Source organism: Lepisosteus platostomus, chromosome 1, assembly GCF_059453375.1.
Source record: "Lepisosteus platostomus isolate fLepPlt1 chromosome 1, fLepPlt1.hap1, whole genome shotgun sequence".
Taxonomy (NCBI): Eukaryota; Metazoa; Chordata; class Actinopteri; order Semionotiformes; family Lepisosteidae; genus Lepisosteus; species Lepisosteus platostomus.
In genome coordinates this window covers 13,108,130-13,134,397 of record NC_142611.1, presented here as the reverse complement: position 1 = coordinate 13,134,397, position 26,268 = coordinate 13,108,130, and the positions used below count along the sequence as shown (strand labels likewise).

The 26,268-nt window shown below is 36.2% G+C and overlaps 3 protein-coding genes across 4 annotated transcripts in view; 1 reads left to right on the top strand and 2 right to left on the bottom strand.

The window, feature by feature from the left end:
• Window positions 1–663: 663 nt before the first annotated feature.
• LOC148677735 (sperm axonemal maintenance protein CFAP97D1-like) lies at window positions 664–4,772 on the bottom strand. Its single transcript, XM_088624928.1, has 6 exons — window positions 4,557–4,772; window positions 4,381–4,451; window positions 3,531–3,649; window positions 2,294–2,417; window positions 1,647–1,709; window positions 664–925 (listed from the first exon to the last, which is right to left on the bottom strand). The coding sequence occupies exons 1-6, from the start codon at window positions 4,675–4,677 to the stop codon at window positions 896–898; spliced, it is 528 nt and encodes a 175-aa protein (XP_088481054.1). The 5' UTR covers window positions 4,678–4,772; the 3' UTR covers window positions 664–895.
• Window positions 4,773–5,494: 722 nt separating this feature from the next.
• Window positions 5,495–22,365, top strand: spata6l (spermatogenesis associated 6-like). Of its 2 annotated transcripts, XM_088624897.1 has the most exons (13): window positions 5,536–5,826; window positions 7,173–7,310; window positions 8,427–8,475; window positions 9,497–9,538; window positions 9,803–9,927; window positions 10,831–10,923; window positions 11,784–12,068; window positions 13,129–13,234; window positions 13,565–13,608; window positions 14,211–14,383; window positions 16,179–16,260; window positions 21,167–21,263; window positions 22,175–22,365. In XM_088624897.1, the coding sequence occupies exons 1-12, from the start codon at window positions 5,572–5,574 to the stop codon at window positions 21,260–21,262; spliced, it is 1,488 nt and encodes a 495-aa protein (XP_088481023.1). In that variant the 5' UTR covers window positions 5,536–5,571; the 3' UTR covers window position 21,263; window positions 22,175–22,365. The 2 variants fall into 2 exon arrangements, with proteins under 2 accessions (XP_088481014.1, XP_088481023.1); XM_088624888.1 differs by lacking the exon at window positions 7,173–7,310 and having other exon boundaries at window positions 5,495–5,826.
• LOC148677733 (excitatory amino acid transporter 3-like) overlaps window positions 17,104–26,268 on the bottom strand; it is a 41,826-nt gene continuing 32,661 nt past the window's right edge. The window contains exon 13 of the mRNA XM_088624876.1: window positions 17,104–17,121. The gene's annotated coding sequence lies outside the window, so the exon portion shown is untranslated. The remainder of the gene's footprint in view (window positions 17,122–26,268) is intronic.

The following is a 26,268-nucleotide window of genomic DNA, read 5'->3' as shown; positions in this document are numbered from 1 at the left end:
AGATGAAAAAAATGTGGAAGAGTGTGCACAGTGGCATCTTTCCAGTTCAGGCGGGAATAGACACACTGTCCAGAGACAATATCAAGAAGAATGTTGGCCCATTTTTAAAATGGGATTTTAAGTATTAAAAATTGATTTTATATGCCTCACAAGCCAGGGAACATTCACATCAGTCAGTCACAACCGATACCCTAGAAAGCTATATGTTTGATGAAGGACTTGTGCTTAGTTTAAAAAGACACTGGTTTCACCTGACAACATTATGCCGTATTGATGAAGACTAGTAAGGACAAAAGTGCAATCTGTAGCTGCTAATTTTTAGTTGAAGTTTGGTGTGATCTGATAACTTGACAAGTTATCCAACCAGTTGAAGAAGCTATGCAGAACTTGAAGTATGGTGTATTACATTATGTGTAAAAATAAAAATCAACCAACTATTCACATAGCTGTTTGTCCAAACGTGTTATGAAACAAATGTTTCCTTGCAAACAAGAAGAACAAATATTGACCTTCAAACTTGGGACTTCAGTACTTGGAATGAAATTTAAATTCTGATCTCATCACATCATGCACATGAATGCTTAAAGCAACATGTTTACTACAATTAGGATACATTTCTAAAAACAATGTCTAAAACATCCTGCAGCAAAGGCATTTCAATCATTTTAACCTTAAGACAACATTTTATTTCTCAGTTATCTGCATACCGATATATTTGTGCTTACAGTATAGATATTGTATGCTGTGTATGTAATGGAGACCTTTCCTTTATTAGATAACAAAAACTGTTAAACTCTTTATTTTATTTTTTTAACTCACTCAGACTCCACTTATACTTTATTACTGTGACCAAAAAAGAAATCTTCACAGTGCCACTCCTTGTGATCTGTTTCCATTATTTTTTGTTGATTACTGGCAGGCAGTCCTAAAAAATATTAAAAATGTAATTAAGTAATTCATATTCATAAATAGGAAACCAAACAATTCAGAATTTAAGATCGTTGTAGACTTCTGGGTCAACGTCCAGGATATTTTCATAGGAGAATGATTAAGGTTATTCTTGAACTTAAATGTACACTAAATTGGCACAGAATATTTTGGGTAATATAGCAACAATCATTTTGTCATTTTGCTTTTTGCTTTCTATTATCATATTCATTAGTGTTGCTATAAAATCATGTATGTCTTATATACAAGTTTCCTGAATTTATGTACGGATAGAAAGCCGTTAATTTTCCATTCACATATACACTACATTATTCTATACAATACAGCTGTCTCCCAGAAACAAAGACCTCAGGATTGTCTGATTCTACAAAATCTCTTCATACAAATATCCTGATTTTAAAATAGTGTCAGTAGAATTAAGGTCATATTTTGTCGACCACGGCTTCTTTAACTTTTGTTTTAGTGAGTTATGTAAATTTGTTCCTTTATTTAATAATTTCAAATTAAAGGCAATATGTATGTTTTTTTTAATTAACTGCACACTGATGTAAACTTAGATAAAGCCTCATATAGTGTTAATCATCGAAATACCAGATCCCTTCTAAAGGAATATAAAACACATTCTTTACATAATAAGATGACTTGTTAGGAATGAATAAAGCATAACTTCCTACTAATGCATCTTATTTTAATCTTACCTTGTTCTTTGTCTTTCTTGTTTCTGGGTACTTTGTTATTTGAGTAAGGTATCCTCTGCTAACCTAAAACAATATTTATTTATTGATATATTAAAAAACGGATGGGGAATTATTTGAAGAGTCTCTCTAGTATAATTTCAGGCACTCTTTAAACATTCTGGATACTTTATGTATGGGCATTCGGTAATAACTGGCCAAAACAAACTTTGGTCATAATATTTTTCATAAATGTGCTAAAACATAAATTTGTTTACATTTAAAGACAGTTTATGCATGGACACAGGGAACGCGTTACTGTGATTGACAGATGTCTTAAAATTCCTCATGTACAGTTAATTTAGAAAATGAATACCCAATGTGTGTTATCAAGAGACCTGCGAGGTACAGGAACTGAATAGGTAATTCTATGTATCTGACTATGACTGATGTAAAGCCTTAGAGGCAGAGAAGAAATAACTGCCTTATATGCAGGAAGGTCAGGTTATGATAGAAGGCCTCACTGTCCGAGATACTCAAGGTATCACTAAAATGTACTGGTGCTTCTTTAAGTCCCACTCTATATGTGTGAAGCCCCTGGGACGAAAAGCTTCATATGAATGCAATATTAATTATAAATTCATTTGCAGACCCCAGGAAATTATTTTTACCTTGTAGTCAGCCAGCCACTTTTGATGGTTATAGATGGACTTGGTAGCATTTATTCTATTGAGGATAGCCTGATTGTCCAATGTTATCTTCACAAGCTCTTGGTTTCTTTTACCAATGTTAAGGCTGAAGGACACGATGGAAAAAGAAACGTGGGGGTTAATGACATTAGATAGACAGGCTTTAAAAGAGACAAGAAATCTAAACACAGAAAACAATGTGTAAACTAGAAGTGTTTGAAGGTTTTCCAGCAAGCTCTTCCCCATGTGCTTCAACAGTGTGAATGACCTGTGAGTAAACTAAAGGGAAAACAGAATTATATCTATGATGTTTGAAATATAGTGGTCAAATTTAAATGGTCCTTTAATGGTGTTTGAAGAAGAGCAGTTAATGACTTGTTGGTGTAAAAAAATGTCATTGTTCCTTTTTTTGTGCAAAGTCATTCGCTGTTCATAAATTCTGACCAGTTTTAACTCAATCCCCGCAGTGAAAGAAGAATATTTTGCAAAGGCCTTTTTTGATAGGCACAGGACCCCAATTTTAAGAGTCAGTATTCTTGCTTTGTATGCAGTTTCTTGGCTGTGAGGAATGACATGAGAAGTTTCCAAATTGGGAAGGAAAACAAGCCTTACAATCATGATCCGCTTCCACTACCTGGAAACCTGACAAGAAAATCACTTCCATTACTTTGCAGTGAAAATATTATTGGAAAGAGCTATTGCTATTCTAGTTATTTCTATTTCTATTATTAAAGCCTAATAATATATTGGTTCAGTAATGATGCAACTACAGTATGCAACTCTAAAATGCAGACATTCTAAAAAGCTCAGAGACTACGAAACCTGAGTGAAGTTTCAAAACTCTCAAAGCCAAGGACAACTTCAGAATCAACAGTGAAACTCAATCCAGAGCACACAGGTGGAAACTACAACAACGTTTACACTTGTGAAACTGAGAATAAGGAGCACTCCTTTACACAAAGGGTAGCTGAAGTCTGGAACCAGCTACCCAGCTATGATGTTAAAACTGATTGCCTGGCTTTGTCACAATATGGCTGGATGAGATCCTCAGATCAATTAGTTACTAGAAGTCAAACAAGCTAAAGCAAATTGTCTCTTCTTGTGAGGTAATCTCCATTTGTACTCATATTTAAAACGTCAGCTCTTTAACCTGCATCGGCTTTGTGTGAGAGTTTTACTTTGCCCGTTCTTTTTAATGAACGCTAAGAAAATACATCACCTTTTGGGCTGGTAGTTATTCCAGTTGTCCACACAGCCAGTGGTGCTCTTAATGCAAGCCATTTTCTCAAGCAGGATTCTGTTGTTCCTCTCCACTGTCGCCAATCTCTCCTGCTCCATCTTTGGGGAAAAAAAATATTTCACTATCTGCACAATTCCCAAAAATAAATTATCTTAAAATTGTTACCTTTTACTTCCTACTGCGAAAAAAATGCAAGTCAGCTGGAATCTATTACCAAGCTGTCATTTCAAAAATGGTTACAAAAGACACTTTGAAGAAGTGAAATGAAGAAAATGAGAAACTTTCAAGTGGGGAGCTTCCTTTGGGTGTGTGGACGAATGCAGAATAGGGTATTAATCTCAGAGTTCCAATAACAGCAAACATACTGACACAGCTGTCCATTCTTACCCTCATACACCTGTAGAAGTCACCACAGATGCAAAACTGTGTTTTGCCTTCTTACCATCTTACGTTTTCAATGGGGAATTAACTTAAAAGTGTTGCTTCTACACCACTCACGCTGATGTACTGTAGTTCAGCTCTGCAGTCGTGAGTTCTGTCTTTGGGGCATAGTCATTATATTTTCAAGCCACATAAATCATTTTTATGCCACACTGTACGGTACACAACAAAGTATTGACAACCGTTTTACGTTTTTGTTAAACAGCCTAACTCTTAATCGGTCCCTGGCAGACTCATTAAAAAGCAGATATTTTTTTTAAAGTATATTAGTGAATGCAGTGTTTATCTTAATCGGTCGGGGAGTCTTTGTTAAGAAAGTTAAAATGTTACCAACTAAGAACAAAACAACCTAGATTAACGACTCCTGTTTATGTATTAATTATTTTACCTGAATTTTCTTCATCTTCAGATGGAAATGTAAATATGTCCTTGGCGCTTTATTGTCCACTACGGGTTTCACTGGGGGCGAAAGTTTGTAGCAATGTCAGAGTGTTTAAGAAAATACTGCTATAATGGTAAAATAACCTTCAACTTTCTATAAACAACTGAGCATTTCCCACTTACCGTTCTCCACCCGCTGCTTGTGAGCCTCATAATAACGATGGTCCAGTTTTCTTCTCATATTTGTAAAGTGCCCCGGCGTGTCAACGACAGCTGGGTAAGCAATGTAATGCGCTTTATCCATAGACGAGATGTGATACCGCAGCCGCGTCCTGAATTGACTGTATAGTCTTTCGCCTGGAGACTCCAAATCAAAGCGTCAAAATCTTAAACTGGACAGTAGCCGGGGTTACTACCCCTGCAGGGTGACATCAACGTAAAGGATATACAGTACGTCACAGTGGCTTGAAAGGCTGCGTCATTTTAGGTAAATACAAATCATGATTTAATGGTTTTTAAAGAGGACGGTCTAAAGTGTGTTGAAAGGCTATTCTTCACTTGAAAGTTTTATAAAAACATTTTGTACAAAGAGTTCAGTGTGGATTTATCATAGATTAGTTTTCCATAACCATCGAAATGCATCCTTTAAGCATTTTTTCAATTGTGCACTTGGCTGTATATCGTCCTCATCTTTGTCATCCTTTACCTTTAGGAAAACAGACCAGAATCATTCGTTTATGTATATTAGTATCAAAATATAATATTAGTAAGTGTAATATTAGCAGAAAGAAGTTGTTAGTCTTCACAGAAAGACTAAACTGTATCTAACTATATTATCCATGTTGTACTGTATATACAATTGTAAATCACTAAAAAACAAAAATCACAATTCTAGGTCAATTTCATTTAACCCTGCTTAGGTGTTTTGTTCATTGATGCTGTAAAGATGTTTCTGTCTTTTCTGCTTGCTTCTTATTTTTCCAGCAAATTTAGAACCCAAAATAATGTTTATTCGACCCCGAGGGAGGGGGGTTAATTTAAGTGAGAAGGGAGAATTAAACGAGAAGCATCCTAGGGTTTACCGCAAAGTCTGGGCAGTCAGTGGAACAACTTCCCTTATGTTTCAAGGCCGGAAGAACACGTACTAGCAGAAGAATATAGAATAGTGGAAAATGTACAAATTGACCAGGTGTCACTGATGTCCCAGCTGTTTTCTGTCTCTCTGCCCCCTTGCGGGGAGTTGCGCAGACGCGTAGACCTTAGGAGACAGCCGGTCCCCATGGCAACCGGACGCTACTCCGCGGCGGTCTCCACGGCGGGTCTGACTGCCGAAAGGGTTGGGCTCGCTGGGCACTGCGGACTGGAGCGAATCAAAGTTTTGCCAGCGCATGAAAAGTTCCCGAAAATGCCTCAAAAAGCAGTGAAGGTCATGGTTGAATTGGATCTCCATGCGGTAAGAACCGCATCTCTTGTTTGTTTTACTATCCACGTGTTTACGTTTGTCGTTTAGCGTAGGAGATACCGTTTATTGCTGTTATTATACATTAATTCCTTAATAAAACGGTATGTATAAATACAGTAATTTTCTGCATGAAATGGACTGCTTTAAGCACTCGCATTTCTAATTGCAAAATACTGGATTAGGATTAAGATTTCCACTGTGAGTTTCGCTTGAAACACATCTCGCCAAACTCAAACTGTGTTGTTACTGTACATGGACAGAAGGGACAGACGCAAGAATAAAATAAACAGGCGAATGTTGTACAACTATTGTAACGGACTTTTTGTTTTGTTTAATTACAATATGAGATATGGAAAACCTGAACAGATACATTTAAAATTTAAAGGAACCGTGCAGACTTTTTATTATTTCAGTATCGGAATAACATCCAATTGTTTTGTGCATTTTGCTACATTTCCGCAAATGCATAAGGGATAAATTAGTTTACAGATCTTTTTTTGTATTATAATTGTTGTGTGTAAGAACTGTTTTATTATTTAAGTTCCCCTTACATTTATACAGTTTCTGTTTTAGATCTATTTTGCATTAAAAAAGCTTAATATGAGCGTCTCTGTAACTATTATTCTTTAAATTAAAACGATTTATAACCTGAAGTATAAAAAAGAGCTTAGAGACAGGATGTGGAAGTGCTGATTGACTTGTAAGATCCAGTATGGGCTGGGAGATCTTTTCACAGTCTTGTAGCAACCGAACAGGAACCAGGAAGCAATGAGTCGCTTTGTTTGGAGCTACCTATTGGAAAGTTAAAGAAGGTCGAAGTCAGATTTTACATTTTACTCATTACAGTTCAAAAGCTCATAACACAGCCCACCCCAGTGGATCCAGTTCAGCAGCACCTGTTATAGGATGCCCATAATTAAGTTTTGGGTTATTTGTGTTCAAAATGGGACCTGAATGCTACAGTGTCTCAGTGGAGTTTGTATGTTTTCCCTGTATTTGGGTGCTCCAGTGTCCTCTCACAGTCCAACAACATACAGTACAGTACAGTAAGTTAATTGGCTTCTGGGAAAAAGCTATCAAATTGTTATTTTTTGTATTTCACAAAATGTAGTTGTACTTTATAAACGTACCTTTATACTGTAAGTTCAGTTGCAATTCTCAATAACATTGTAATACACAATGCAGAGCAGCACATAGCAGATTGCTGGTATCGTGAATATTAAAGAAACCACGCTAAAGTCTGTTCACTAGGTGTGACAGCTTGGGAGATATACTGCAGTTTAAGGAATGGAACACCCAAAGTAAAAAGTCACTCGTTATTATTAATCTTTTCCCAGGTGACATGTCCTGGTGTGTTTTTGGCTGACAAAGATGATGTCTACCTCAGTGTGTGCCTCATGAATCAGTACAAGAAAACCGAGTGTGTTGCGCCAGTCTTCCCCTTTCTGTTTAAGGAAAAAATGAGATTTGAGAAGGTAAATACATTTTTGGCCATAGTCTATCTTTAATTTCAACAGTGCAGGAAATGAAATGATGCTTTTTTCAGTGAGAGACAGGAGGTTGTGCTATCAGAATCTTATTTTCAAGTTTCTACAGTATGTGGGAAGGAGGGAAAAGTGAAAGGGAAAAACAAAATCTTAGGTAAAACTGTATGACTTGATGTGAGTATTTATTGAGCACAGGCATAGTCATACCAGTTTAATTAATACACTTTATGAAGACCCTGGAGCTTAAAGCACACCAGTAGGAGCATCTGGGTAATTCATTATGTTGTTATTAATACTAAAAATCATTGGTAAAGAGTTTTTAATTATTTATGATTTTTAATATTTAACACTTTATATGGATTATCTAGCAGGACAATTATTGTAAATGTCAACCACTGAAAACTGAAGATCTTCAGTGTTCTACGTTACTACAGTGTCCATCTTCAAGTGCTCAAAATACAACCGAGAGCCTCTGGAGAGACTGCTGTGAGATATTTCATGACTCTTCCTGTACACTTATAGCCAGTTGTCCTGTTGCAGAAATCTCCTGTTAAAGGCAATGGAAAGCTGACGCTAGAGTACTCAGGTTGGGAGAGAAAGCTAGTCATGGCAAGACCGGAAGTCATGTATTTCATGTCATGTATTTCCTGAAGTCAAGTAATTCTCACTCCAAGTGGAGATTGGAGCAAAGAAAGGGTGTCACTGAACTGTCAAATTAACATCATTCTGCACCATGGGTGCAGGCAGGAGTAGGTTCTTTCATTAAATGCTTTTGTCCTTTTGTCCAGTAAAATCATGTCTTATGAAAGGATAAGAAATAAAAATAATAAATACAAATCCTTAATAATCTCATTTTGTCAATTTTAACTCAGCATAAGAACTAAACACTGAGCTCGGGCCATGTTAATGAAATCAAATATTAACATTACTCAAACACAAATCTGGTCTCAGCTAAAATATTATTTATGTGAGCTACTGAAACTAAATTAAGACTTATGTTTTTGTCACACATATGTAGACATGTTTTTGTTGCACATAGTGTATGTACAGTATGTGTATATGAATGTATCTCCCTCTATTACATGTTTCTGTTTGCCTTTCTAGGTATTTAAGCATGCAGTTGACCCAGCTGCTGTCGCTGAGCTGTTGGAATGTATGTCTGAAACATTTAGAACAGAAGTCCAAAAGTGAAAGCTATTCATTATGTTTATGTTGTGCTCAACCTTTGACTGTCATGCAGTTTGATCAGGTGCAGATAAAACAACAACATGTGGAGTATGACTCATTTAGTTTTATTCATTTTATCCAAATGTGACTTATAACAACATCTAGTTAAGTTGCAAAGGATGCACAAGACAGCAATAAAACCCCTGAAACAGGACGGGTAACATGGATTTAAGTGCTAGGGATGTTGGTATGTGACAAACAGGAATATGTGCAGGTAACATACAGTCAGTACAGTTTGTGAGGGATACGCATGGGACTCTGGGGTTAGATACAGTATTTCTAAAGAGCTGAGTTCTCAGTTTCTTCTTGGAGCTGGTGAGTGAGTCTGTGGTTGGTCCACCATTGGGAGGGACAGTGCAGAAAAAACAGTTGAGGCTAAGGACTCAGCTTTGACATTACCAGTCAGCCTGAGGAACCGGATCTCAGTACACTAGTGGGAACATAGGGCCTGACACAGTGGTCCGAAGATACTGTATGCCAGTGCGGTCCCCCAGGAAGCCCTGTAGATTGTTTCGAGAGGCTGAGAGACTAGTTGGGCTGCAGTGTTCTTTATTATCTGGATTGGTCTGTAGACACATGCAGGGGGTTCTATTAGGAGGGAGCTGGACACAAGACCTATACAGCCATTTCTGGCTATAGGTTATTTTGTGCACCATGTAAATCGTAATATTATTTGAAGACCACCTGTTCTGTGTCGTGTGTCATAAACTTGTTAGTGGATTTGAAGAGGATGGTTTTCAAACTTATGTATCTTTTCGTTGTTGTAATATGAAATGGTTTCCAATAGGAAAACTTTATTCTAGGTCAGAATAACAAAAATAACACATTGGGCCTTCACTGTTGCGCTGTTTCATTAGAAATATTTGTCACTCTAATAGAATTAATGTGTCAGTCAGGCCTGACCAACCTCCTCATCGTACATGACATATCTTTTCTTTGTGAATTAGGGGAAACTGCAAAAATTGAGCTGATACAGTTAATTCCGCCAGGTAAGGTACTTGTATTTTCGCACCATTTTAACAATCCCATCTGTCAGTCCCATTCATTACCTCTGCTATGACAGTAAGGCTGAATGAGTCAATCTCTATGTAAAATATCCCCAAAAAGATTGAACCCAGCTTCTAAGTTCTAAACCCTAAGATCATCAGCAAAATGATCACTCCAACTGATCCCCCCCAGGTATAATACTAGTGATAGTGATTTGATTTTCACAGCAATGAGTTCTCATTGTCTTTGTTTTGACCTGATTTCAGTGGGTGAAACATTGGCGTTTTATGAAGAAGATGCCCGGACCTTTTTGTTCCCGGAGCCTAAGCTGGCCCCTTCATACCCTGGAGTGGACAGAGAAATACTAATGACGCGAGCACATGTGTTCCCTGTAAGATTTCCGTTCCTATTCCGTCTTCACAGAATAGGTCTTTGTTACCGCAGAAACAAATTTAAATATAATTTCAAATTGTGCGTTGTTTCATTTGTTTATAGCTATTCTGCAGCTGATATAATCTATTGGTGCTAATAAAACCTGAACATTGATCACATCACATATGTGTTAATATTTTAATGATCAGTTTGGTTTAACCATGCAGATAGAAGCAAATAAGCTTTTTTTAAAAGAAAGAAAATACTTATAATTCACAAATAGTGAATATGCTAGCATACATTACCTATAATATATACATAATTATACTATATACAAATATTGTACTTTATATTACATATGCAATATGCACTTATACATATCTTACATACTGTATATTATACTTAATTAATACGTGCAGTACAACATTGTGCATTGCCTGTTATCATGGCAGATCTGGACCATGTTCACATTGTGGGGAAAGAGGTTAGAATCTATCTTTCCAGCACAATATTCACTAGTTTAGGAGAACATTTGTGATCATGATTCTGTGCTGGAGAAGTCTGTCGAGATACAGTGGGATTAATCTCAAAGACACCTGCCAGCACTACAGTTTTGATACTGTCACATGTTCTTATTTTCTTGCTACAGATGCAAAGTGGGATTTTAGCAGTCTGTGGTAGCATACATTTTACATACTTAGAAAAGCATTTTGGCTACTAAAACTGTAAAGCTGTAAAATTGTTTTTTTCTCAAACCTCGATTTTACATGAATTGTTTAAATTACAGGCCACAGCTGAGAGAAAGCATAACTTTCCTAAAATAAATGCTACTTCTTACACTTAAGAGTCTTTCTCAGACTTTGAAAGACTGAGTTACGGGATAGCCAAAAGCTCTTCATCACTTCTTTCCTTCATATTCCAGGGAATTGCACCAAGGCTAGAATTTTCCACTAGAACCACCATTAAAGAATGCTCCTCAAAAATAGAGAATGGGATTTGTACAAATACTCCTTTGGTAAGATGCTTTCTTACACATGTTTGTTTAAATGCTGGATTTCCTTAGTATTATTTTTAAAATCTGTATTACTATTTTAATAGCATATGCAGGTTGTATAATATGCATAATGGTTTAAAACAGATGATTTACAATTTACAGATGATTTACAGACAAGATAGAGTTTGCACATGGATTTTCACTCATATAACAAGGAAGCACTAAAATCTGAGCCAAATTATTAATGATAAATCACATGAAAGATTTTCTTTTCTAATGAGACACTTCTGCAGACTTTCATGGAAACGGAGGTCTTTATTTAAATGAATACTTAACCAAACCAACAAGTTGTTTGGTTAGAATTTTTGCAAGTTTTATTCTACTCAGGAGTTGGAGATATAAAGTAACTAATGAAACACAACAGTTAAAAGGAAATATCCTACATGTTTAGGAACTGAAAACTGCTATAGTGCTCCAAGTAAGCCTATTATTAGGTCTGTTAAGGGTTAAATGTTTTAATTTGTTGCTCAGGTGAAATAAATACCAGCAGGTATGTGAGATCTCAGGATCAGGATTGGGAACCAGTTCACTAGAGACCTCTGAAGCTGATCTAATTAAATCGTATTTGAGAGAAATGTTTTAAATGCTCATTTTCTTTGGTCATGAACCCTTTTCACCCACTGCAATTTTTGTATGGGATAATAAGTTATATGGGCCCAGTGTTGTGATTTTGTTCACTATGAAGCTATAACCTGAGCTATAAGACTCCTTTAAAGCAGAAATTCTGAGCCCTTCCTTCTGAAGTCATTTCTATTATTTTCATAAAGAGTGTTTTCTCTAGAAATTAATAAAAATAATTTGGATTTTTTTCTGATATCTAGAAGGAAGCTTCAAGAAAAATAATCCGGAAGAAGGCCCAGAAGTTAGGATGCAAATTATCCAAGAAAGCAAATCCTTCACCAGGGAAGAAAAGAGCCCCTCACAGTAAAGAGCAGCGTTATGACAAATCAACAGGGATGTCAAAGTTGAGGTCTGTGTCACCTGCCACTCGGAGGCACATAGCGGAGCTGTCGGAGAATAACACTCAGAGACTTGCACATCTCAACCTGGGGCCAAACCAGCAAGAGTCCAGCCCCCACTCCAGACCTGACTCTGCAGTACGACATGTGAGCACAACTCTAACTCCTTTTTGGTCTTTTCTATTTTTTTTTTATTTTTTGCTTAACTTTATTTCCAGCAGCCATATCACCCTGCAACTCACAACTGGCAACCCACTGAAGCTAAGCAGGTGTGAGCCTGGTCAGTACTTGGATGGGAGACCTCCTAGGAAAAACCTAAGGTTGCTGCTGGAAGAGGTGTTAGTGGGGCCAGCAGGGGGTGCTCACCCTGCGGTCTATGTGGGTCCTAATGCCCCAGTATAGCGACGGGGACACTATACTGTTAATAGGCGCCATCCTTCGGATGAGACGTAAAACTGAGGTCCTGACTCTCTGTGGTCATTAAAAATCCCAGGGCGTTTCTCGAAAAGAGTAGGGGTCAAAATTTCCCTGGCCCTGGCCAAATTTCCCATTGGCCCTTACCAGTCATGGCCTCCTAATAATCCCCATCTATGAATTGGCTTCATTACTCTGCTCTCCTCCCTACTGATAGCTGATGTGTGGTGAGCGTTCTGGCGCACTATGGCTGCCGTCGCATCATCCAGGTGGATGCTGCACATTGCTGGTGGTGGAGGGGAGTTCCCATTACCTGTAAAGCGCTTTGAGTGGAGTGTCCAGAAAAGCACTATATAAGTGTAAGCAATTATTATTATTATTTATTTATTTATCGAATGCTTTTAGAATAAGAAAGGAAATGGTAGAAACACAAGAATTGGACACAATAGGGGTTATCTATCTTGGTACTGGAATGCCACTGTTTTTGGTCTTGGCATTTATGGACAATACTTGTGTTTGGGGCATAACATTTAAATCCAGAGAGCTCCTGTTTTTGCATGAAGTATCTGTGCTCACAATGTGTCAATACTGAAACAAAAGCCACCACAGTACTTCACTTTAGCCACCAGATGGAGTATTTCTTTTATTATTACTTCTTTTATGACACAAGTCATCATAGGATACAATCTGCTTACCAGAAACGTTTCCAGGATACTTCTTGGCCCTTAGTGAGTCAATATAGAAACAAATACAGAAATCTTTTTAACATGCAATCTGTTTGTTCTGTTTTCAGGTCCGTAACTCTTGGCCACCTGTGACATCAACACAACCTATTTCACAAGCTTCTCTTAGGAAATCCACATCAAGAGATATTTCTCCAAAGGCTCGTCTCTATGTTGGTACAGTGTGTCCTTCTTGGGCTAATTTTGTTTTTCTGTGCCGATTCATCCATTTTAAATTTAAGGTTTATTTCTGAAATTATTGAAATCGCTCCCAAACCTCTGCCACTAGTTATCCTTTTATTTACTATTCTATTCTAAATGTTTTCATGACAATTGTAAACAGCCAGTCTGATTTAGTTATGTCAATTTTATCTCTTATCGCTTGGCACATCATACTTTTTTTCATTAATTGTTTAATGTTTTATTTGGTTATCCATTAAATATTATGGAATATTATTTTGTGCTTTACCAGGGGTTGACCAAATTTGATTTATGTTGTGTTTCTAGAAGACTCTCATGAAACAACTAGGTCAAATCCATCTGCAGAGGGGGTATGTAAAATATCAAAATTCTGTCTGTTCGGAAACGGTTATTAAGTTATTAAGTGCTCCCCTAGAATTTAGTAGTTACTGTATATGCAGACATTGGGCCATAAATAGATGAGCTGTGAGTTTAAATTTGGAAAAGTACCAAGTACATCTGTCATCTTTTTTATTTTATGCATTTTTTTTCAAATGGAGTTTGAAACATAACAGAAGTTATAAACTATAGGTTATATAGGTTAGATCCAAATTTCGCACACCTCCTATTGCCTAAGTAAAGTATATATGTCTCGCACCCTAGTTTAATCTTCACAATAGTAATGGGGGGATTTTTGGACAGCCTGTCCTCATGACTAGACTGTCATTCCTCAGTTAGGTGAGGCTCTCCAAATACTCCAAATAATGATAGGCCTTCTATCATATTCATTAGGATTTAATCAAACCACTGAACTATATACTATTACGTTCAACACTTGTGTAACAGGCAGAGTACAAAAATGCTCAGTGAAAAATGTGGTTCCTTAGAAAATTTTGGAGAGCTAGCATATGCAGTAAAATTACATGTAACCTACAGTAATATTCTTTGCTTAATTTAATGCTTTTATTTATAGATCCCTAGGACTCTGGAGGATGCGTTTTCATCTACAGACACAGATGATCTTGTTAATTACACCTTGGATTCTAGTTCATGCCTGAACTTGAAAGAGCTGAAGAGATCTCCCCCTAACTCAACAATGCAGCCTTCACAAAGCCAGTTTAGGAACTGCTCACCTCTGAAGCAAAGGTACGAAAGGAAACTCAGTGCTCAGTATACAGTATTTCCTGTATAAACCATCTGCGCCACTTTTTTAAAGGCAAAGAACATTATAGACTGTAAGCACAACAAAACCTTGACATATGTAGTATGAGAATTACGCTGTTTGTTCTTTGCTAAGCAAAAAAAACGAAACCCTGAATTTTCATTTTATATACCTAAAAAAAAAAAGCCCCATAATCAGATCAGTGTTCAAGCCTTACTTAGATGGTCTTTTTTAATTAGACTAGACTGGTATAAAACCTACTGCTGTTTTTTAACATGCAGACAGTTGTAAACGTTGGACAAAAGGATGATGTATTGTCTGGTGTTAGTGTCATATAATTTGGAAAACCTAAGCTTTTGGTGCAAAACACTTAATCTCTTTTGAGTCATAAAACATGTAATCCAGACAATAAATTCAGACCATTTTGTGATTTTAGCTATAAATGATAGAAAATGTATATTCATTTAATAATATGGATGATTATTTTCTCAGATTTTGTCATATAAAAGTTATTTGTAATTTGTAAGTAGCTAAAGTAAAACATTGTTTAACAACATAACAGAGCTGTTTTCTTACTGTATATACAATAAATTGTCTGCATTTATCCTGAATAATCAACTTCATCCTTTTAATATATTGCTTAGAAACTAGCAAAAAACAAACAAACAGATGTTAATTAAAGTAATGTAATTTCTAATCTTTATGATATATTTTAATATTTGTGAATGTCTGGAAGCACTCTATGGCATCTGTTATGCTTGTCACCTTAAATTTAAGGGATGTCTTTGCAAATCTTATAAAGTCAAGTTCTTGGCTCATCGCATCTCCTTTTGGCATAGAACAGATTTTGATTAGCTGAAGTAAGAAGTTTGACCACAAACTTATTCTTGCTACTGGAATTGCACATATTCTGCCCACTTCAGAGCTGTCTGTCTTCTTCAGCCAGGAGATCTTCCAGCCAGCAGGGATTGGCCTCTAGATAACGTTCATTTTTCAGCAGTTCATCTACCATTATACCTCAAATGAAATAAAGCTACTGTTAATATATTCAAGTACAAATATTGAATGAACATATAAGGTTGTAGAGCCAGCAGCCATATCACCCTGCAGCTCTCAACTAGCTACCCACTGAAGCCAAGCTGGGTTGAGCCTGGTCAGATCCTGGATGGGAGACCTCCTGGGAAATTATGGTTGCTTCTGGAAGTGGCGTTAGTGGGACCAGCACTGGGAGCCCATCACCCTGATGTCTGTGTGGGTCCTAAAGTGACCGTGACACTATACTGTAGTGGGCACCATCTTTCGGATGGGACGTTAAACTGAGGTCCTGACTCTCAGTGGTCATTAAAGATGCCCGGGCATTTCTCGAGTAATCCTGGTGTCCAGGTCAAATTCCCCCCCTTGGCCTTTACCGTGGCTTGCACTTGCCCTGCGATGGACTGGCGCCCCATCCACGGTGTGCCCTGCCTTGCGCTCGTTGCTTGCCAGGTAGGCTCCGGCTTTGACACCGTATGGTATTAAGCGGTTTGGCAAATAACATGACCTATTCTGTAGGGTTTTGATCCAGCTTCAATATAAATAGCTGTCTCTTGGTCACAAGCAGCAATTACCCAATGACATGCTGAATTTTATGTTTGCATGCTAAAAGGCTTCTTAAAAGCACTATGACATAATTTCTCTAGGGGAGATAGGGACTTCCATGTCTGGCTCATGGACTACTGGTTCTAGCCTAATTATTCATATCCATTCCAATCTGTTCCTGTGATTTAAATTTCATTCCAGTTCTCACAGCACCTGGGAATCAATCCATGAACGAGTGCGAAGTCTGCTAACATCTGTCAGCGCCAGGGAACGACTTTCCTTAGTGAGTAGCACCAGATGCACATCAAGTGTTTAATTGTTTAACATTTAAGCCCAATTTTTATATTTATAATTTTTATATAACATTTAAGCCCAATTTTTATATTTTATATTTTTATAAAAAAGTGGCTTTTTTGGTGCTCATACTTGTAAGTTCAAGAAGGGATTGTGATGTCTGTGTGCTTCTTTAGGACTTGTATGCCTCTAGAAATATTAACTTTGTCACTGATGAACTGTTTGAAAAGTTCATTTTAAAAGTGTCATTTAAGACATTTAAGTGCATTTTTAGAATCTACCGTTATCAGCCTTAGTCATAACTAGCACTTTACATCAGTGAATCACATTTAAATATGAGCTGCGGTGTACCCTTTGAATAAGTCACATGGAAATCAGAATAACAAACATACTTTATTGTACAAACCATCCTTTTTATACAATAGTATGTGTGACAAATGTAGTCAGTACAGTGGAAATAAACATGGTTTATTAATGTAAGCTACACAAGGCAAATACTTCCATCTTTTCTCTTACAACTTTTAGATTTTGTGATATGGTTTTAAGTATGTACTGTACTGTAGTTCTAGCACTGTACACCATTTTCCAGATACGTTTTCAGTTTTAAATTGTGGATTCATCATACTGTAGGTCATTATCAGTCCTAATGCAGTGAAGGCATTTAATTCCTCAACCTGCTTTCTTTTTGCAATGTTTTCATATTTCAAGATCTGTCAGAGGATTTCAGTCCTCTATTGCCATTTGCCATACTGGGGGCTAGGGAGGTTTTTTCAGGCATATTTACAAGGATGTTGTGACCGTTGCTCCAAGGAAAGAATTATTCTTTCCAGCTTTGCATGGATTGGTGTCCCTGTGAGAGAATAGTGACAAAGATAACGAAAATATTGTTATAATGACTTGAATACAAAAATAGTATGGAAAATCATTTCTTCCCAATATGACAGTTTGTGGTGCTAAAGCACCATTTCAGTGGACTCGTTTACTTACATCCTCTGGTATAAAGTTGGAAATGAGCCTTATGAAGGGTTTCCTCATTCCAGGCTATTAACAGACCCAAACAAAACCCAGCTTCATCACCGGAGCCCTAGCCTAACCAATCTAATAGGATGGCTGAAAAATTGTTTTCCATCCTTTTACCAATAGCCAAAGTGCATCACAGTTTTCCCAAGTAGACTTTCCTATCCCATTCTCATTTTTTTCTCTTTCAGCAAGCAACACTTCAGTGGTTCACAGGTCTGTCAAATAAAAGATAAAGAGCTGTGCAGTGCTGTACAGTGTCCTTTTATACCCTAGGAGGCAAGCTAAACACTAACAGCTGAGCGTAATTATACAGGAAATGAGTTAATCACCTTTCCCTTTGCCTGTAGTTGGAAGCAGGACAGAGGAAACTACCAATTTTAGCACGAAGGGTTATAATTGGTAGAGGCTAATCAAAACTCTTTGCCCAAAATATGTTCCCTCTATAATCTTTCACCACATTCTTTCACACCTTTAAATTTAGCAGTGATTTTAAGACAAACTGACGTGAAACGTGGAGTCTCATTTTTGCATTGCTTTGCATTGGACAACTCTTGAAAGAGTTCTTTGTAGTTTATCCTCTTTAAGTGGACTCTCAGGAAGTTTCTCAATTCAGCAAGGATTAAATCTTCCTAAGTCAAGAGCATTTTTTTGAATACTCCAGATGGGAATATTCCTAAAACAGTCCATTTTATTTCTTTCACACGATAATTTAATTTCATTCCTTCATTACACAGTTACTGTGGTAGCTTAGGGTTATGTCATTTGCCATGGTGAATTTTGTATCCTCTGCTTCACAAAAAGAGCTTCTCTCGTTGCCACTGTGCTACAGCTACTTTGGTTTTACTGAGTCATCAGGCAGGAACATCATTTGTTTTTAATTTGGCAAAGCTGCTGTATGGTTTAAGTGTTCATTTTTTACATAAATTATCAAAATCTCATAGCATCTGTTATAACTCACTGGATCCTAATCTGATTACATGTAGTTTGCCATTATATACAGTACAAGTAGTGGTGAAGCTGGGGCTCCTGAACCATTTTAGTTTTCTAAAAAAAAATCACTCTATCTATTCTTTAAGGGAAGAAGCACCAAGGCACCTTGATCCTCAGCTGTTTAATAATTCCCTGCTTAGCAAATGCGACTCAATTTATTCTTACAGTCCATTGCTATTTTATTCAATCCATTCGTCTGTATATTTATAGGTAGATATATTTTTCACTGGATGTCTCTGCCAGTTCTGTTTGATACAGTTCCTACTCATTCAGCTTAAGCAAGCAATTATTTTATGCTCCAAATGATCTGATTACACTTTGCAGCAGTGGCTGCTGACTTCTGAGTCAGAGGAGACAGAAACCCAGAAAACAAGCTGAGTAAGGGGGGTAGAGTTAGAAGACAAAAGACTAAATTGAACTGTGATTTCTTAGCTATTAGCTAAGAAAAGAGGTATTTGTAACAAGCCAGAAAACACTTTAGCCAGACGTAAGAAGCATAGACGTATGCAACAAAAAAGCTTATCTTTTATATAATGGTGCAAAAGGGCAGTTCACTGGATAAAGCTGTTACAATTCCGCAAAAACTGTTAGACTTGGCAACATGTCTTTTATGTGATGGTTTCTCTTTGTCATTTTCTATGTACTGCCCAGTAATCTTTCTCTCATTATTACTTAAATATAAAACGATCATTTTGTTACCCACTCTCCATCTATTTAAGATGTCTTCAGGGGGCCATTATAGATCAGAGGTCTGCTGTATTAGGCTATGAACAATTAACTACACCCTCAACCACCTTAAATTAAAAGTTTGATTTATGAAATATAGGTAAAATTACTTTGGTATCTTTCAAGACATAAAATACTATAGTATACTGTAAATTATGTATAAACGTAAGGAATTAGAATTTACCATTGTCTTCTGTTTTCATATAATATGGCACAATAAGCCATTTAATATTAACCTGTGTTCCACTTTTAAATCAGTCAAACATGGCAATATTTTCCTACCATTATCATTTTGTTTTCTTTCTCAAGAACCTTTTGAAATCACTTTTAAACAAAATAGGTTGATATCAAATCTTACTCAATACATTGCTATGGTTAAACTGTTATTAAGTAGGTATGCTGTCCAAATCGTAGAGATTGATAAAAAAAGTTGTAATGGAAACAAAAAAATAAAATATACTATTCAAGAAACACAATAATGGTTTTATGTACTGTCTGTTACAGTGTTAAAGTTTCTACATACAATTACAGTGCGATTAGCACTCATTTGAAAACTGGATGAAGACTTTTTATCAGAATCCATGTACAGTATAGTAGGGTGGGTGTTTCCAAAAACGTGTTAAAAATATAGGTTTAACTACTGTAAATCTACAAAACTTCAATGAGCTATTTGGCTATCAATCATTTCATTGTGCCATTTGTCCTAACTGTTGTCAGTAAAGAAAACTTCAGTCAAACATCTAATACGAAGCAGATTTCCTGTTTACTAAGCATCTTTAAATTGGAAGGTGGCTGACACAAAGCAAAGACAGATGTCTGTGAGGTGATTCAAATTATCCATCACAGAATTAGACCGTTGCATCTTTTTATGAGTAGAATAGCCCTTTGCGCTATAGACTATTCTTGAAAAAACATGCTTTTATGCAGCATATTAAGTCTTGGAATATAATTATGTACTATAAACCTTGTCAAGACATGACAAGACAAGTCATCTCACCACCCTCTAGATGATCTCAGAAGCAAACCAAGGCTGGGCCTGATTATTTTGTGGACAGGAGAGACAAGCATGTTGAACAGCAGGTTCAAACACAGCCTGTTTCATAGACAACCAGGCACTGTTAGTGGTATTGGAGGACCTGTGCCTGGTACTCTTCTTGTTGGACCCCAGCATGGAGACATGTAGGGGGTATCATCCTTCACATGAGACATTACCCTGGATTATAACCATAGCACTGTTCATAAGAGTACGGTTTGTTGAACCTAAAGCTCCCTTAAAGTTCCCTCTAAATTCAGTTAATGATGTGGCTGCCACAGGTAGCCTAAATGGATGCTCCAGTTCCAGGTCCTAAATGGATTCAAATGTTCCTCCCTTGGGGGAGGAAATTTCAAAGTATCAAAAGTAGTTCTGCTCAGTTCTGAAATAGCATCTATCTAGAAGACATTGGGCATCTCCATATACAGTATAGACGTTGGATGTTGCAAGTATCATGTGGGAACAAATATATACAGTATATATGTTATTTAATTGGAATAGACCTTTTATTGAATAATATGTACTATGTATGTGTACAGTAAATGTAATACTGTATGTATTTTGTTGTTTTTTTTTTCTGGGCTGCACTGGGGCAAATTCCAATCAATGTAGTTTTCATGGGTGTAAACGACTTGAACTGAATGTGGAATGAACTTTGATTTCTGAAATGCTTAGTACATTCAATAACATTAATTATTTTAATCTGTAATTTTGCATTTTGTATCAATAATAATTCAAAAAGAATGAATTTCTAGTAAATAGAGGGGATCATTACAGGTACAATCTGAATTGGGAAAGGACAGGCAGTTCAGAATAGAGATTATCAAGGGCTGTTTTGCCTTTGCCCTTCACCATACAGTAGCTACCCCAAATGCTGAGAAATACACAAATCTATAGGGGTAACTATGTAATTAGGAAAAAAAAATAACTGTCCCAAATATTGATGCGCCACAGTTTTGATGTAGCACAATGTATAATTCCTGCCACAGTTTCAAGAGGATCATGATTATATACCTGTACTGTATATCCATATACTGTATATATACTGTACTGTACAGTTTAACCATGTATAAAACTAAGGTGCATTTCAGGTTCAGTAAATCTCAATTCTGAGGTATTCTTGCAGGGAGCTACTGAATCTGAGATTGATGACGTCCTCCAGCGACGTTCTGTCTCGCCAAAATCTTCCCCTCACTGCAGGTCCCCCTCAGGACAATATTAAGGTAACTCTTACAAACACAAATCTTGGCTAAGACTGTAAGAATAATGTATGTAATACAGTGTGTATTTCCTATGTGTAACTTTAATTTACACATTTGGAAATATCTGATTTTTAATCAACTTGGCTGTACTACTGTGACACTCGAACTACCATTAAAGGGAAGAGGACCATGTATATTTTCCTCCGAATCATACATTGTCAGAGTTATATAGTATTCTTCACTCCAGTAGTCCCAAAATGCCCAACCTAGAGTTGGCATCAACTGGAGGCATGATGCAAGTCTTACTGATGTCACTACAATGCTGCAAAGACTTGCCAAATCATACGGATAGCCTGGCAGGGTTCAGCCTACTCTAACTTGGCATCCTGTCAGCTCATCATTGTCATAGTTAAATGTGTCTTTCGCAGGGCCCTACCTAAACCGTATCAAATATCAGAAAATGCTGTGACTGTAATTAGAACTGTTTAATTATTGGTAATTTACCAAACCCATTTTTAAAATGATTTGAAAAAATCAATGAGAATGCAAAACATAATGTTCTTAAATGATAATAACAAAAAAAATCTTGGCATTTTCCATTTTCCTCCATGGTATTTCCACACTTGAGATGACCTCAACAAATTCAAAATATGCCATGTTTCACAGGTACAAATTGCAGACATAAAACTTTCTGTTCTAGTTTTTCAAGATAGGTCAGGATAAACATGACATGTAAAAGAAACATCCAGGTCTTATAATCAATAAACATGCTATTTAGTCTATAATTTAGAAATTCACATAAATTGTACAAATCTGGAATAAAATAACTATGTACTATGTATAAAAGCTCTTCTGCACATCATGCCAATACACAAGTGTATTTTAGAATTAGCACTGTTTACAAATACCATGTTATTTGTGTTATATTCTAGGAGGCAAAGGTTCTTCAAGAGCAGTCTGTGAAGTTACCATGTACTGTACATTTTCCGAGCATTTCTTATCTCCAATGTCCTGTTTCAATTTTATAATTCTACATTAATTTTAAAACAATATAGAATGATATCAGCACCTGTTTGTTTGCTCTCCAATAGTACATGCTGGAATAAAAGAAGAAAGTACTGTATCTGCTATATTATTGATTGAAATGATTGCTTTTAATATCAATTTGCTGCTTAAATGTAATTTGAGAAATGATCGAGTCTAGATAGGCTACAGCCCAAAGAAAACAGAACTTAAAAAATTAAGTTAATTTTAAAATGGCATTTCTTATTTAATATGGTTACGCTTCTGCAGACATCCTGGGACAGGTTTGAAACTCAGCAAGCAATTGAGTATGTTTTTTAAATCAAAATTACTATGAGAAGTATGAATTGAAAAAAATGATTAATTTGATCAATAAACATGATTTTCTGTACCTGAACAAAATGGGGGATAGTAGGACTTCCAAAGGAAAATGTGCCCACTGTACAATATATAGTTTATTGTGCTCCATTATAATTGCTTAATCAGTTTTATATTACTTGGGTAAAAAATGGTCAAATATAATGTGAAGCATAAGTATTTCAGCTAAATGTACTGAATAATATTCCCACATGTGGATAGTTTATGGGAAATTACACGGGAGCAGGGTCTTCTAAACCTGAAGAATGAACCATATTACCTAACTTTGTACTTTGTACTGTAGTTTTTTTCTGTGACCCAAACTGATCACACAAACAATGCTAAAGCATGAAACTGAATGGAACACCTCAAAACATTTAAAGTATGATTCATGAAGTGATTAAAACACTGAGTGGATTTTATACTAATTGCCAAAGAGACATTTTTAGGTCTGGTGCCCTCAAGCTCGTGTGCTTGAGTAAGAGACAATTAAAGATCTGGGTCCTCAAAGCTATAATCCTATATCCAGCAATAGTGCATTGTCCCGTGAATAAATAAAGAGATAGCTTGAAACAACAAAAGCTTTTAAGTAATTTCATCTTGCATACCAATTTGCTCATTTATACAGCATGACAATTTCAGAATGAATAGCATTTTTTGGATTTAGTCAAAAGTCCAAGATGCCACAAAACTTTGCTGAGTGCTGAACCAGTGAACTTTACCTGAAGACTACATATATTGTATAAATTTAATATTTAATACAAAAATATTAAAGGGAATTTTGGTACCATGTTGGAGGGCAGAGGTTAATGCAAATATCCTTGGTGGATCCGCTTTATGATATTTAAAAAGTGTTTTAAAAAAATGTCCCTTCTATATAACATTTTTTCATATCATTTATTTTAAAAAATGTATGAAATTATCCATTGTCTTCCAACATTTTTTTTCTGAAATATTTTTTCTATATACAATAAAACATTTTGTTTATCTTGTGAAATTATGTTTTGTTGTTTGTTATCTATAAGGTCTTCTTACACTTTAATATCTTCCTTGGTGTATCTCTTTACAAAGGTTTTTGCACCTTTGTTAATAATATCACTAGTAATGTATAAAACTGTTTTCACTTTTACTTTAATTCAGACTATACAATTGTAAATTGTAACATATAAACAAGGGTGAATGTCAGTTAAACCTGCAAGGAAGATATACGTACAATATAATCTATAAATGCTTTGAAAAACACCTACACATTTTGCGACACATTTGCTGTGTTTAAGATGCATCTAAAATGCAGGAAAGGTGTTGTTCTGTTGTTTCCCTGAAATCAAAATTTTGTAGTTTTTCCAGAGCCGCATCCTGTCAATCAAAAGTGGTAAAAACTAAAAGGTGTGAAAAGACCGTTTCTACTAATACTAATAAAATCAAGAAAAATGGTAGGTTTGGCCAAATTTTAGTGGTAATTCTGATCCTGATCTGTACACAGCTCAAAACGTTTCATTTGCAGGATATGCCATTTCTCCAGCGGGATGCAAAAATATACTGCAAAATTAAAGTTGATTCACAGTAGATACATTAAACATATTGGGAAACTGCAAACCTAAGCATTCCTGATTAATGTGCAGTCTACACAACGGTTTTGATAAATGTTTCAGAAGTTCCCGAGCTAGGGTTAGGGTTAGGGTTTGAACAACACCTAGACATTTTGTGATGCATTTTCTGTTTCAGGGGGCATTTGAAATGCAGGAAAAGTGTTCCTTTTATTGTTTCCTCGAGAAATAAATTTGAGCACATTTTGAAGTTTTACCTCAGCCATGTGCCTGCCAATCAAAAGTGGTCTAAACTCAAAGATGTGGAAACAGTATTTCTACATGCTAAATACTATTGTTTATATGCATTTAACAGAAGTGAAATGGTAGGTTCATCCAAATTTTAGAGGTAATTCTGATCCTGATCTCTACACAACTCAAAACGTTTCATTTGCAGGATACGCCATTACTGCAGCGGGATGCCAAAAAAGACATTTTGCAAAATTAAAGGTGATTCACAGCAGATACATTTAAAATACTGGGAAACTGCAAACCGAAGTGTTTCTGATTAATTTTGAGTCATCTGGGTAGCTTTTTCGACACAGTTCTTTAAGGCAACGGTTTTGATAAATGTTTCAGAAGTTCCCGAGCTAGGGTTAGGGTTAGGGTTTGAACAAAACCTAGACATTTTGTGATGCATTTTCTGTTTCAGGGTTCATTTGAAATGTAAGAAAAGTGTTCCTTTTATTGTTTCCTCGACAAATAAATTTGACCCCATTTTGCAGTTTTACCTCAGCCAAGTGCCTGCCAATCAAAAGTGATCTAAACTCAAAGTTGTGAAAACAGTCTTTCTACATGCTAAATACTATTGTTTATATGCATTTAACAGAAGTGAAATGGTAGGTTCGTCCAAATTTTAGAGGTAATTCTGATCCTGATCTCTACACAACTCAAAACGTTTCATTTGCAGGATACGCCATTACTGCAGCGGGATGCCAAAAAAGACATTTTGCAAAATTAAAGGTGATTCACAGCAGATACATTTAAAATACTGGGAAACTGCAAACCGAAGTGTTTCTGATTAATTTTGAGTCATCTGGGTAGCTTTTTCGACACAGTTCTTTAAGGCAACGGTTTTGATAAATGTTTCAGAAGTTCCCGAGCTAGGGTTAGGGTTAGGGTTTGAACAACACCTAGACATTTTGTGATGCATTTTCTGTTTCAGGGGGCATTTGAAATGCAGGAAAAGTGTTCCTTTTATTGTTTCCTCGAGAAATAAATTTGAGCACATTTTGAAGTTTTACCTCAGCCATGTGCCTGCCAATCAAAAGTGGTCTAAACTCAAAGATGTGGAAACAGTATTTCTACATGCTAAATACTATTGTTTATATGCATTTAACAGAAGTGAAATGGTAGGTTCATCCAAATTTTAGAGGTAATTCTGATCCTGATCTCTACACAACTCAAAACGTTTCATTTGCAGGATACGCCATTACTGCAGCGGGATGCCAAAAAAGACATTTTGCAAAATTAAAGGTGATTCACAGCAGATACATTTAAAATACTGGGAAACTGCAAACCGAAGTGTTTCTGATTAATTTTGAGTCATCTGGGTAGCTTTTTCGACACAGTTCTTTAAGGCAACGGTTTTGATAAATGTTTCAGAAGTTCCCGAGCTAGGGTTAGGGTTAGGGTTTGAACAAAACCTAGACATTTTGTGATGCATTTTCTGTTTCAGGGTTCATTTGAAATGTAAGAAAAGTGTTCCTTTTATTGTTTCCTCGACAAATAAATTTGACCCCATTTTGCAGTTTTACCTCAGCCAAGTGCCTGCCAATCAAAAGTGATCTAAACTCAAAGTTGTGAAAACAGTCTTTCTACATGCTAAATACTATTGTTTATATGCATTTAACAGAAGTGAAATGGTAGGTTCGTCCAAATTTTAGAGGTAATTCTGATCCTGATCTCTACACAACTCAAAACGTTTCATTTGCAGGATACGCCATTACTGCAGCGGGATGCCAAAAAAGACATTTTGCAAAATTAAAGGTGATTCACAGCAGATACATTTAAAATACTGGGAAACTGCAAACCGAAGTGTTTCTGATTAATTTTGAGTC

Coding starts and splice junctions, on each gene's coding strand:
- LOC148677735 (XM_088624928.1), bottom strand. CDS start 4,677: ATGGATAAAGCGCATTACATTGCTTACCCAGCTGTCGTTGACACGCCG. Junction 3,650..4,380: donor TGAAGATGAAGAAAATTCAG/GTAAAATAATTA, acceptor TTTTCCCCAAAG/ATGGAGCAGGAGAGATTGGC. Junction 926..1,646: donor CAAGAAAGACAAAGAACAAG/GTAAGATTAAAA, acceptor AATATTTTTTAG/GACTGCCTGCCAGTAATCAA.
- spata6l (XM_088624897.1), top strand. CDS start 5,572: ATGTCCCAGCTGTTTTCTGTCTCTCTGCCCCCTTGCGGGGAGTTGCGC. Junction 10,924..11,783: donor TTTGTACAAATACTCCTTTG/GTAAGATGCTTT, acceptor TCTGATATCTAG/AAGGAAGCTTCAAGAAAAAT. Junction 13,235..13,564: donor AAAGGCTCGTCTCTATGTTG/GTACAGTGTGTC, acceptor TTGTGTTTCTAG/AAGACTCTCATGAAACAACT.